Source organism: Salvelinus fontinalis, chromosome 41 (genome assembly GCF_029448725.1).
Source record: "Salvelinus fontinalis isolate EN_2023a chromosome 41, ASM2944872v1, whole genome shotgun sequence".
In the NCBI taxonomy this organism is placed as follows: Eukaryota; Metazoa; Chordata; class Actinopteri; order Salmoniformes; family Salmonidae; genus Salvelinus; species Salvelinus fontinalis.
This window is the reverse complement of record NC_074705.1, coordinates 10885855-10898739: the sequence shown is the minus strand read 5'-3', so window position 1 is coordinate 10898739 and position 12885 is coordinate 10885855. Positions and strand designations below refer to the sequence as shown.

Genomic DNA, 12885 nt, shown 5'->3' with positions numbered 1-12885 from the left:
CACTTGCACTGATAAGCGGTTTAGCATACAAGGCCTCATACACAAATGCAACTAGGCCATAAGAAGAGGGATTTCCTTCAGAGTCTCTCTCACACTATCTCGCTCTCTGTTTTTTCATCTGAAAACTGAAATGGTGCTAGTTTGGTCTCCAAATGTAGAAAATAATGAGCCTCGTTAAGCTGAGTTAACATTCACCATCTGAACCCTATCAAAAAGTTTTGGTTTGCAATATGTAATAAAAAGCATGAGCTGGCGCACACCCAGAGAATATTATTTAGTGTAGCGGTGCTGACTAACAGCGAATAAACTGTAAGCTATTAAAAAAAATATATATAAAGAGAGTCGCACACTCTATATAAACGTCTAGTAATTTATTGGGTAAAACACCAACGTTTCGTCATCACTGTGCCTTCTTCAGGGTGATGTAAACATATCTGCCTTGGTTTTAAACAAGCTCCGTTTGGGAAAAGCGTATTTTTGTTGACACAACTTTTAATTGTTACTGGTTATCCTTTGTTGCGTTATTTATTAGCTACATGGACAAACTTTTGATTTATTATAGGAAGGGCTACATGTCACAGAAATATTAGTAGGATCATCTTTGAATAACGGACGCCCTCTGCTGGTCAATTTATGTACTGTTTATTTCTACGGCGTCCACGAAGGACCAAACTAGAAATTCCCTATTACGGATTCGTTTGATGAGTTGTGTCCTAGCGCCATCTCCATATTTTTTTCAAAGACCCCTTTGGATACAGCCCGGCAGGGAAAGGGTTAAGGAGCGGGTGGTCCAGATGCCTCCTCTCCTGCTCGCTATGACGAACAAATGAACTCCCGGGGAATGAAATTTAAATTCCACAAAGGAGAAAAAGTCCTCTGTTTCGAACCTGACCCTACGAAAGCTAAAGTACTCTATGATGCAAAGGTTTGTTGTTTTGTTGTTTAGACAAGAGATTGTTTGCGGTCACGAGGGCTGATATTGCATGCAATTCCCAAACATTTTGATTGCCAGTTTTTATGACTTTATCCAATACTGTAGCTAAGTTAGACATAATGTTAATTTGATATATCCAGACAGAACACAGAAGGCCCGACCGAGGTTGCCGTGCTAGCTAGCTGCTAGGCTAACGTTTGCTATTAGGCTAACGTACCGTTAACGTTATATGGTAGGTTTATGGCAAAAACGAGGCCATCAATAATGGCTGCAGCCGTGTTATTTGTTGCTATGCTGTAGCCATGCTGTAGTTGCTATCTCTGCACATGCTGTAGCCAGGTTAGCGCGGGTATATTTTCTTAGCAAGCTCGTAGTTGCTACATTTAGCTAACGTTAACTGTCATAACAACAACTGTCCGCTAACGTTGGAAGTAACGCTAAACTAGCTAGCGTTAACGTTAAACACCAACGGCGAATTAACATAGCATGAGTTAACGTTAGCTAGCCTCTGCAAGGCCTGGGCAACACATTACAATCAGCCAACCCGTTGTTTACATAACTTTAGCTAGCTAGCACAATTAGTAATGTGTTGTTAGTTAACTAATGCGTACTGATGGCTAACTGTCTATTTGGTATAATGTGGTGATACATTTGCCTGTTGTCTGTTACACGCTAACTTGAGTTTGGTCGGCTACCGCTAACTATCGTTCATTTCTGGAATTGTATGTTTTAGGTCGTCGATGTTGTAATTGGCAAAGATGAACGTGGAAAGCGAGTCCCAGAATACCTGATTCACTTCAATGGTTGGAACAGAAGGTAAACTCACACACAAGACACAGTCTGGGGTGGTGGGCTTGAAGAAGGGATACTGGGTAAGAGGATGGGTGGGACAGGTAGCAGGGTTCTTGCTGTGTTCCTGTACATGAGCCCCCCCGCAAAAGAAAGTGCAATTCCCTGTATCTGAGTGGTTTAGGTTAATTTCCCCATCCTTTGTGGGCTCTGCCTGTTGATCAGCAAAAGGGTTCATTTTCCAACATACTGTTAGCTGATAATGTTACTTTGCAAGCTACTGGTAGAAACTTTGTACGGTTGGCTAAAAATAGTGGTAACTTTTATTTAACAATCCTTTGAAAACTGTACATAGTTGTCAATGGTTTTAGCCATCTATATTGTGGAAATCATTGAGTGTGGATAGCAACCTTCAGTGGAGCTTTGTCCTTGATATCACTTTGACAATACTGTCATGCTGACTGCATGCAGCTTGAATTGGAAGGGCTGGTATTCATCATCTGTTGCTTTGTGCTACAGTTGGGATCGATTGGCAGCAGAGGACCATGTGCTCAGGGAAACTGACGATAATCGCAAATTACAACGTAAACTGGCTCGTAAAGCTGTGGCTCGCATGTAAGTTTGACTCCATTGGAGAAGATCGGAAAAGTAAGCAGTAGGCGTGACTGCAGATTTTGATGCAAGTGTCCTGTCTAACTATGTCCACTTAAACCCACAGGAGGAGAAAGGGATGGGGGAAGAGACGTCGTCGTCTACCCGGTGTTGAGTCAGCTCTGAAGACACTTCCTGAAGAGAAGGAAGAGAGTGATGACGCATGTGCGTTTGCCTGTTCCGTCACTCAAACTAGTGCAAAGTAGTTTATCGGAATGGCTTTTCATTGGAAATGGCTTGCAAGCTAAAATTACATGCACTTTTTGGTGGGGGTATCTTTCAGGTTTGATTACGTCTTCAGACAACAGTGACGAGGACGATTCCGAGGATCCTGAATCTTTGAAAAGTGAGGAGAGTGACTCTTCCGAAGATTTGGACAAAATGGTATTGTGTTTTGAGTTATAGACTACGACAGACAAATAGGTTATGTATTGAGAGGACATATCAACTCGGTTGTTCTATTGACATGGTCAGAAATACACATTTTGACAAAATGGCTCGATGGATCTGACTGTTTGCCCATCTTATCCAGCAGGAAGAGCAGGAAGCTCACGCTAAGATGGAGAGTGAGGACAAGACCATCAACATAGACATCCCTGAGGTTCTCAGGAAGAAACTGGAGGATGACTGCTACTACATCAACAAGAGGAAGAAGGTGTGTCATTAAACAAAGATAACGCCCGCTTTATTGTAGTTCCATATACCTATTCCTATCCCTCCAAATTCCTAGATATTGGTCATGTTCAAAACTTATAGAAACAGGGAGGTACTAACTGAACTAGTCCAATAGGAACACCGGTTTGTCATTTTCTGATGCAAAACTTTTTGCCTCGATGTACCCTACTGAATGCAACCCTTGACTTTTGACATTTCAACATCTCACTGCCAATGAGCTGTGATCATGAAGGGCTTTGTTCTTTTTCTCCCCAGTTGGTGAAGCTTCCGTGCCAGATGAACATATTGAACATCTTGGAATCATACGTGAAGCACTTTGCCTTCAACGCAGCCTTCTCTGCAAATGAGAGGTACAGAAGTCACCAGAGCACTGCCCAGACCAGCCTCAGTCCTCACTATGTTCCTCCAGAGAAGAAGTGAGTCCCCAAAGTACATTTCCCATTAGACTTTTCGCCTCCCATGAGTCCCATGGGCTACATAATGGTTTTGTTTGACATTGCAGCCGCCTGCCAACTGATTGATCTACAAATCACCCTGCATCATAAATAACTACTCAATGTTATTTGTAGATCAAGTATGTCAGTCACAATATTACCAATAAATGCATCACAGATTCGATGCTCTCAGATTCGATGCTCTCGAACATGGTATTCGTGGATGAAATTATCTTCGTGATAGCTAAAAGTCACCGTTTTGTTTCAGTGAGGAGCTTTGCAAGGAGATGGTGGACGGCCTGAGAATCACCTTCGACTTCACCCTTCCCATGATCCTCCTGTACCCCAATGAGCACGCTCAGTTCAAGAAAGTTAGCTCCTCAAAGTTCTTCCTGCCTATCAGGGACAACACAGCCAGCTCCAGCAAGTAAGACAGACATCAGGCTATGTATGCAATCCTCTTGAATAATTAACATCTGTCATTTTCAGGCAGGAAGACAAAACAAAATGAAGTTGAAAACATTTCACTGTTGGAAGATGCTAAGTACATCAGGTCTTTGTTCAGTTTGTATATCTGACCTAAGTTGAAAATGTCAGTGACAAATTATTGTAAGTTTCTTTGGTTTTGTGATGTTGGATGTCATTACCAAACTGGACTTTCTTTGACCATCTCCACCCTTTCTGTCCCAGGACCCTGCGTGAGCGCACCCCCAGCCCCTCTGGCCACAACCCCTCCACCCCCCAGTCCACGGACAGCCAACCGGCCCTGAGCGAGGCCTCCACAACCACGGCAAACCCCACCACCACGCCCAAACGCCGGCGCTGTGCCTCAACAGCCGACCCCGACGCCCCCCAGTCCCTGCGGCGCTCCACACGTCACACTTCGGGGGGCGAGAGGATGGCGGGCGAGGGGGGCAGCGGCAGCGCTACGACCTCACCCCAGCCCAAACGCCGCCTCGCCAGCCTCGACACGCCTGCCCAGTTGCCCAAGTTCTTCCTCAATCTGGAGAAGAGTGAGTGGCAAGAAAACACACTCAAACACAATAAGCAGTTGATTGTGTAGTGCTTTACTTATGTACTGTCAATCGTAGCCTCTGTTGTTGTAATGACCATATCCATCCGCTAGATGGCACTCTTCCCTGTTGTCATACATTACAGTCCGCTCCCAAACACATGGAATATTGTCTGCGCACAGCTTCTCAGGGCCCAGAGTAAATGTCTGTTGTTTCTGAAGTGTCCATGCAAATGTTGTCCTCTACCCACTCCCATCAGTTGATTGACTGCCGTCTGCCCTCCTGTCCCCTTCCCAGAAACCCCTGTCCACAGTGGGTCGTCTTCTCCGTTGCCCCAGACGCCCAGTAAGGAGGGCAGCGGCGTCTTCTCTGGCCTGGAGAGCCGACGGAACAACGAGCTCAACGAGGTCCTGAGCTGGAAGCTGACCCCTGATAACTACCCCCAGAGTGACCAGCCTCCCCCACCCTCCTACTTGTATGGCTCACAGCACCTCCTACGCCTCTTCGGTAGGTGTCCTCAGAAGACCATTCTGTGTGTGTGGGGGAAACAGGGATTGTTGTTTAGTTCATTGTAGCCTCCAGTCACTCGTTCTCTTTCAATCTTGTTTATTCCCCTTATACAGTGAAGCTGCCAGAGATCCTGGGGAAGATGCAAATCCCAGAGAAGAACCTAAGGGCCCTGGTCAAACACCTGGAGCTCTTCCTCAGGTACCTTCCATCTAATTATAGAATAATCACGGTTTCTTTACTTTTGTTCTTCTTTTAGTGATCAGCCAAAAACCATAACTAACTAGAACCAGGGCTTCAATAATCTTTATTTCGGCTGCCATAGCTCACCTCCATACAACCTAGTCCTGGAACGTTTCCTTGTGCTGCCAAAGTAGCCAATGTCAGGTGGTTATTTAAGAAGTTTTCTCAATAACCTTCGTGGTTAAATACAGGTCATATATCACGTTTTCTAAACTGGGTGGTTTGAGCTCTGAAAGCTGTGGTATACCACAGGTATGACAAAAAAAATACTATTTACTGTTCTAACTATGTTGCTAACCAGTTTATAATAGCAATAAGGCACCTCAGTGTGTTTGGTATATGGCCAATATACCACAGCTAAGGTCTGTATCCAGGCACTATGCGTTGCATCATGCATAAGACCAGGCCTTAACCATGGTATATTGGCGATATACCACACCCCATCAGGCCTTATTCCTTTAATAACTCCTCCTCAAGCCACAGTAACTCACAGTGGAACTGAAGATGCACAATCACCAGTCTCCAGGATTAGTGACACTGACTGGGCGAAGCCTGTTATCCCCCAGTCAATCACTGCCTGGTGTGTAATTGTGCCGGCCGCCTCGCTGGAAGGGACAGGCTGCCATTTAGTTGCTGTGCCGACAACAGTTCTATGATAGACTTCCTTTGATCACGATAATGCCCACGTCAGCATTTCTTTGGACGTGCTCACTTAGCTAACCTGGTGAGTGGTTTCCACTTGATGGACCTCTGACATTGTACTAACGTTATCTTAGCATGCAGAAATGTTTGGAAAATGCGGCAGCTTGATGGGCCTCTCCGGTAAAATTAACCTATAAAAAATAATAATTGGACAGCGCAGTGGAGAATAGAGAGGTGGATTTTTCCCATGGGGCTTTTTGTATATCTTGGAGAGGGATGGGGAAGAGTCCCTGTTGGGAGCAATGGGAGTGCAGTCTGCATTGATCTGCTGATGCGCACGCACAATCCTCTCCGCCTATCCAGTGTTAGCCCTGTCACCTGAAGTCTAGCTCATTCAACAGGGCAGTTAGCTGTGGTGTATTGCCATTAGGTAGCAACTCTCTGTTTGTGTGATTCATGCAGCTCACTGAGTGGAAAAAGTGCTCACTGACCTGTAAGCTGGCTCTCCCTGCATGCCTGCCACGGTTATTGTAGCCATAATATCGTCTAACAGGATGTGATCAGACGATGATGGCTTGAGATGTTATTTATGCAGAGGGACTGATTTGCTGTTTTTGTGTCTGTGCATGTGCCTCGGTGTGTGTGTGTGTGCGCGCACCTGCATCTGTCTGTGTGTGTGAGAGACTGTCAGACTACATTAAAGTGAAGGGAGATGAGTCGGCGTTACACAAGCCGGCAGTTCTAATCTTTAAATCCTGCCCAGCGATCTTCAACTGGCCCCAAACCTAGGGGATTTATTCTCTCCTTTATTAATCAAACGCCTGCAGTTTCCCCTCCAGCCACCGCTCTTCGCTGTTGCACACAGAGGGACAAATGACTCCTTTCTTCTCACAGCTGGTTAGTCTCAATCATCTATTAGGGCCTTCTTCCGCTAGTGTCATCTTTTTAACCACGTTTCCATACACCGTTTTTATACAAGTAAAGTCATTTCGTATAAACAATTATCACAATGGAAACAGGAAGTTTCAGAACAGTTTTATAAATTTGTTTTGACATGGTGGGATCTTTGTGTCGGTAAAATTAATTACGAGAGAAATGGCGGTGGAAAGGCCTTTATGCGAAAATGTTGATATAATAACCATAATATCGAAGTAAACTTGGGAGTCACGCGATGACATGGTGTGGGGTCCTCCCAATACGACTCGGGAAAACATGCAGTTTATTAAGCTATTATGAACTTCACAGGGTGGTAAAAGTGTACGGTATGAGCTGGATGCTCCTTTTCAATAAATATCAAAGGTCTTACTCTGGTGACATGATCGATGCTTGACTGCCGTTTGACAAATAAAAAATATTCTTATCATTGTAGACAAGCCTACAAGCACTATCTGCGAGCTGTTGGCTAAACCACACGTGCCAAGACCAGACTAGGCACATTTGCTATTTAATGCAACAGTTTTGTCATAAAACTATCGGTAAGGTTGAAAATGCGATGAACTATAGATTTTTATTCGATACATGAAAACGTAAGCGAAAAAGTACATTTTGTGCAGTAAATTTTATCCGCAACAAGTCAGTTTGGTGGAAACGCAGCAATGGTGGGAAAATGCGCCTATTGGCTTTGCGCAGATTTTGCAATATTCAAATAAATCTGTTGCTAATTGGATGGAAACCTTGTTACTTCGCTGAAATTACAGGAGAGGTCAGAGAAATGCAGAGTGGAGAAGTGCATGCCGGGATTGGGCACACGGACGGATCTCTGGAAGAATCATCTGGTGTGTTTCTATGGTACAGAGAGAGGGACAGTGGTGTAAAGTCAGGGATGCACACTAGTCACCTTTTGGCGAAATTCGCCGTTTTGAATCCAGAATAGGTGACCTACGTGATTCGTGTAGCTCCGATGAGAAAAGTTTGGGCGAGGGTGGCTTGGTGAGAAGCCTGACCACAGAGAGGAGTCGTATAACGTTACCAGTTAATACTATAGCGAATTGGTTAGGTTAGTAACGTTAGCTCATCTGATGTTGTAACGAGCTGTCTGACTTTATTAGCCAGCTAATTTTCACACCAAACACTCAATTATTTGATCAGTTAAGTAGGCTAATGCTGCTCAACATTTCTCACCGGTGGTGAGAAGGTGATGAAGCGTACTTCATGAGCTATAACCGAAAAACAACTGGCATTTGGAAAGTTTGAGGTGAGGGAGAAAGTGTGGTGGGACAAGTATTGTTGGCATTGTTAAGTATCTTGCTAGCTGGATCGAATTACCCGTTAGCTAGCCAGAGAAATGTTGAGCAGCATTAGCCTACTTAACTGATCAAATAATTGAGTGTTTGGTGTGAAAATTAGCTGGCTAATAAAGTCAGACAGCTCGTTACAACATCAGATGAGCTAACGTTAGTAACCTAACCAATTCGCTATAGTATTAACTGGTAACGTTATACGACTCCTTGCCGTTCCTCGAGTTATAACGCGTTAGTTGCTTTCTGCACCCTGGCAATCTGAAATGTTTACTAGCTAACAAACTACTATCTGTGAACGAATGTTTTCCCTCTACAGTATGTGGTTCATTTTCAGAATGCGATAATTAGTTGAAAATGAGGCGTTGCTTGTTAAACAAGTGTATTCATGGATCCAGTCGAGCTTGGGCCTGGCTTATGCTGGATGTCACTAGAGGTGAAAGGAACACCACACACTTTCCCTCTTTCTCACTTTTTCAACACAGTGGATAAAAAGGGGTATGCCAGGTGTACTCTGCCTGAATGAGATCAATTATGCCAGCAAAGGGTATCATGCTCTGCTGGCACATTGTAGAACATACGTCCACAGGCAGAAAGTGTGCAATGTAATAATGTGCAGTGTAGCCCAAAGATATTGCTTTTGTTGTGTTAACACTTGTGTGAGTGAAGTGGGGATTATTTAAAAAATTTACTCTGTCAATGTTATTTTGCACACATGTAGCCTTGTGCACTTTATCAATGTCTACTATAGTGGCCACTATAGTAGAGAAAAAATAGAATGCCTGTTTGTTTCATTCTATTTCTACTTAAGATGTTTTTTTCCCCCAAGTGCAGTATTTAGATGTGCATATGGTCACAAGCATTCTATTATTGTAAAGGCTGTCATGGCTAACTGAAATATTAGTGTAGTGTATTTTTTTATCAAGACTGTAAAGTCTAGGCAACAAATAACACTGGATTGCTTTCTTTTACATTTTTTAGCTGTGAGTTGGGTTCACATGATCCACTGTTTATTTTACACACAGAGACTGAACATGTAGATCATAGTCTTTTGTTGTTTAATTAGTTAACCTGCATTTCCCCCTAGCAGGGATTTTCTGCATGTTTCAGCGCAACAAAAAAGTGTCACCTTTTTGGTCCCTCAGCAGTTTGCATCCCTGAAAGTACTTAAGTAAAAATACTTTAAAGTACTAATACTTTACTTTTTGTTTTTTTACAACATTCCAAAAGAAAAAACTACTTTTTACTCCATATATTTTCCCTGCCACCCAAAATTCCTCATTTAATTTTGAATGTTTAGCAGGACAGGAAAATGGTCTAATTCACACACTTATCAAGAGAACATCCCTGGTCATTCCTACTGCCTCTGATCTGGCGGAATCACTAAACACAAGTGCTTCATTTGTAAATGATGTCTGAGTGTTGGATTGTGTCCCTGGCTCTCCATAAATAAATAACCAGGCAATTGTGCCATCTAGCTTGTTTAATATAAGGAATTTAAAATAATTTATACTTTTACTTTTGATACTGAAGTATATTTAAAAACCAAATACTTTCAGACTTTTACTCAAGTACTATTTTACTTGAGTCCTTTTCTATTAAGGTATCTTTACTTTTACTCAAGTATGAGAATTGGGTACTTTTTCCACCACTGTGGAGAGTGCCTAATGTGTATGAGAACGAGGATGCTTGTGTTCGCCCAGCTGCTCTCCCACAAAAATGTATCCATATCTTATTTAACATCTGCAGAGAAATGTGGCTCAAGTTTACAGCCTTTGCTCTACATTTGCACTGACTAATAGATAGGACGAACCAATAAATAATGAAGAATAGCTGTAGCCACGGTCCCGTGGTCCGTACTGACTAGTTCGGTGCTCCACAACGACAATAATTTGTTGCCGGTTAAAGCGCCTCTTAATTTCTCCCTCTTGTGAGGATAATTTGTTTGCAGTCAAATTAGAAGAGCGGGTAGAGCTAAGATGAGATGGCAAGATTTAGAGGATTTGGCTGAGCAGCGGATACTAAGAACATTCCGGATTATTTTCCCTACTGATTAGACGGCGAGATTTTCCCTCTCCGACTCTGGCGAATTGGGTTATTTAAGGCAAGTTACTAAAAGCACTGACTGAGTGCAGGTCTGGAGGGGGGGGGGTTGTTAAAAAGCCCCCTGTTGGGAAACACCAGGATTGGGAGTGCTGAGTAACTAGTCTGGTCCGTGACGTCCACAGTAGTCGGGGAAGTGATGCATTTCCCACGGTGGTCTTTGCTTCAAATGCATAAGCTGTCTGTTGATGGCCATGCTGTGTTAACTAGCCTTAACTTCAGACTTCTACTCAGTGTGGTGAATTATACCCTGTTATGGTGTTATCTATCTCTTCCCTATCTCTCTTTCTACTCTGTCCCTCTTCCTCTATCCCTCTCTCTGCTCCCCAGGTTTTTGGCTGAGTTCCATGAGGACTTTTTTCCGGAGTCAGCGTACGTGTCGTCATCGGAGGCCCACTACTGCATGAAGCACCCGCGGGCCGTTTACTGAGGCCGTTTATCTCACCCTGCCATGCCTCGCCCTGAACTGCACTGCTGGGAGGGGAGCTCCAAGCTGCTTCCCAAACCATCCCTTTCTTTCACTTCTTCTCTGAGACAGCGCCATTATCCCTCTCTCTGTTCACCCCTTGCCCTCCTAAATCCAACCCATGCAGCTATGTGGTTTTGCCGGTCGGAAAGAAGTAAGGCAAGGGTCTTGGCTTTTGATTGGCACAGTAACTCACTCTCCCCAGCCCCCAACCTAGCCTGGCCTAGGATTAGACCCCCCTGGATGCAATGATTACCTAAAGCATGGACGTCTACTTGTTATCCTAGGCTGTAGATCGTAACCCCCTGCTGGGGTCTTTCCCACGATGCTGACTTTGTCTAGCTTTCTCTCGCTCTGCGCTCAAGGACCACGTTTGGCCCTCTCTCGTTCTCTAGCAGCATCTGCGGCCGATCCTTCTCTCTCCGTCCGCCTAGACAAGCAAACACAGGGAGAAGGCCTATTTGATACGTTGGCTTTGTGTGACTATTGGCTTCTCCTCGGCTCACCACGCTTGCTGCCCCAAGCCACGCTTCAGTGTGTGTTAAGTTATTTCTAACCTCTTGTAGAATGTCATTACTCTAGTAATGTCTACTATCTGTGTTCCTCTTGCTTAGAGGGGCTGGTGACGTTATGACCACTGTGTGTTCATATTAATATTTGTCATGGCATTACCCCTAATGTTTGAAAAAGGTATTGAATTTCGTTGATGTATAAATTCCTTATTCTGTGTTTGTTTTTTAGTTTTTTATACGCTGTTAACTTGTAGACCCGAACAGGAACACACTGTGGAGGTGGAAATGTAAAAATATAAACTTTCAGTTTGTTTTCCATTAGTCTTATCTGAAATAAAAGTGGGAGCAATATTTTTGGCATGTGGTTTATGAATATTGCTGTTCTGTTGATTCATAAAGACCTAGGCCGGGATTCGATGCAAGGCGTGTTATATGGCAGCACAATATAAACAGGTAATTGACACTTGAGCCGAACTGCGCCATGTTTATCATGAATGCAATCCCTGCGAATGTTGCCTTTTTAAGAGGTGTTGTCAGCTGTGTAGATCGCTGTGCTATAATGTGCCATGCATTTAATCCTGGTCCTATTCTCTGCTGTTCTTCTCTCCCTCAAGTTGAGTCCTTTTTCCTTAAAGAAACATTATTCACACTAAAGGTTGTTCTAAACTACAGCAAAGTACAAGAGCAGATCGTTGGGTTTATCCTCGGGGTGAATCGGCTACGGTTTGAGATTGAACAGGGCCTTTGTTCTCAGAGGTGTGGGAAGGGCAGCACAGGGGAGGGAGCCTGTACTAAAGCCAGTGTTGTTCAGAGGATGACTTCAGCCTCCTTTGATGGGCACACAGCGTTTTGGGTTGTGCCCTGTCTGTCAGTCGCTGGATATTGGTGCCCGTAGACCAGGGATCGTCAACTAGGTTCAGCGGCAGGTCAATTTTCTTTTTCTTGAGAGGATGGGCAGGGGGCCTGAACATATTTACTAAGAATTTGTAAACTCCAAATTGACCGCAAGAAGCACACAAAGATCTAATATTTGTCTGAAACATAATCATTTCAACCCTTACTTACATTTGTATACAATCACATATACAGTATGTATTATGAGTGGGAATACTTTGGAACAGATTTGAAATAAAATAATTTTAAGCTGATTTGCTGGTGTTTTTACGGTCTTGTTTCAAACAACACTTTTTAATAAAACTTGGGGGGCCCAAAAATTACCCTTGCACCAGTTGGGGAATCCTGCCATGAACAATGCCTCCCCTCTGTCACCTCCTGCCATAGCTGCCTGCTGTAGAATCCCTCTTAACATTGACCAACACACACTGCTTCTGAATATGGGTTCTTGAGTGTAACGGCCAGTGTTGCAAACAACGTACAGAATATTTTTGGCTCAGAACAACTCGTGTTTCTGGTTGTTCTGACTGAAACCCCTCCCTCAAGCTATTGCATTGCCTCTAAATCAGGGGTATTCAACTCTTACCCTACGAGGTCTGGAGTACTGCTCTTACCCTACGAGGTCTGGAGTACTGCTGGTTTTCTGTTCTGCCTGATAATTACTTGCACCCACCTGGTGTCCCAGGTGTAAATCAGTCCCTGATTAGAGGGGAAGAATGGGGGGAGGACAAACTGACTTTGAGGCCCAGAGTTGAGTTTGAGGACTCTAGATAGTGTGTTTGGGG

General features: G+C 43.9%; 1 protein-coding gene across 3 annotated transcripts; it reads left to right on the top strand.

Annotated features, from left to right (window-relative positions):
* The first annotated feature begins 691 nt into the window (after positions 1–691).
* On the top strand, positions 692–12354 carry LOC129840236 (male-specific lethal 3 homolog). Of its 3 annotated transcripts, XM_055907959.1 has the most exons (14): positions 692–925; positions 1668–1750; positions 2243–2338; positions 2442–2539; positions 2658–2758; positions 2907–3029; positions 3305–3465; positions 3752–3910; positions 4174–4496; positions 4794–5003; positions 5120–5204; positions 6716–6785; position 7134; positions 10559–10635. In XM_055907959.1, exons 1-14 carry the CDS (start codon positions 827–829, stop codon positions 10633–10635), a joined length of 1686 nt encoding a protein of 561 aa, XP_055763934.1. In that variant the 5' UTR covers positions 692–826. The 3 variants fall into 3 exon arrangements, with proteins under 3 accessions (XP_055763934.1, XP_055763933.1, XP_055763931.1); XM_055907958.1 differs by lacking the exons at positions 6716–6785; position 7134 and having other exon boundaries at positions 2910–3029; positions 10559–12354; XM_055907956.1 differs by lacking the exons at positions 6716–6785; position 7134 and having other exon boundaries at positions 10559–12354.
* Positions 12355–12885: the final 531 nt, after the last annotated feature.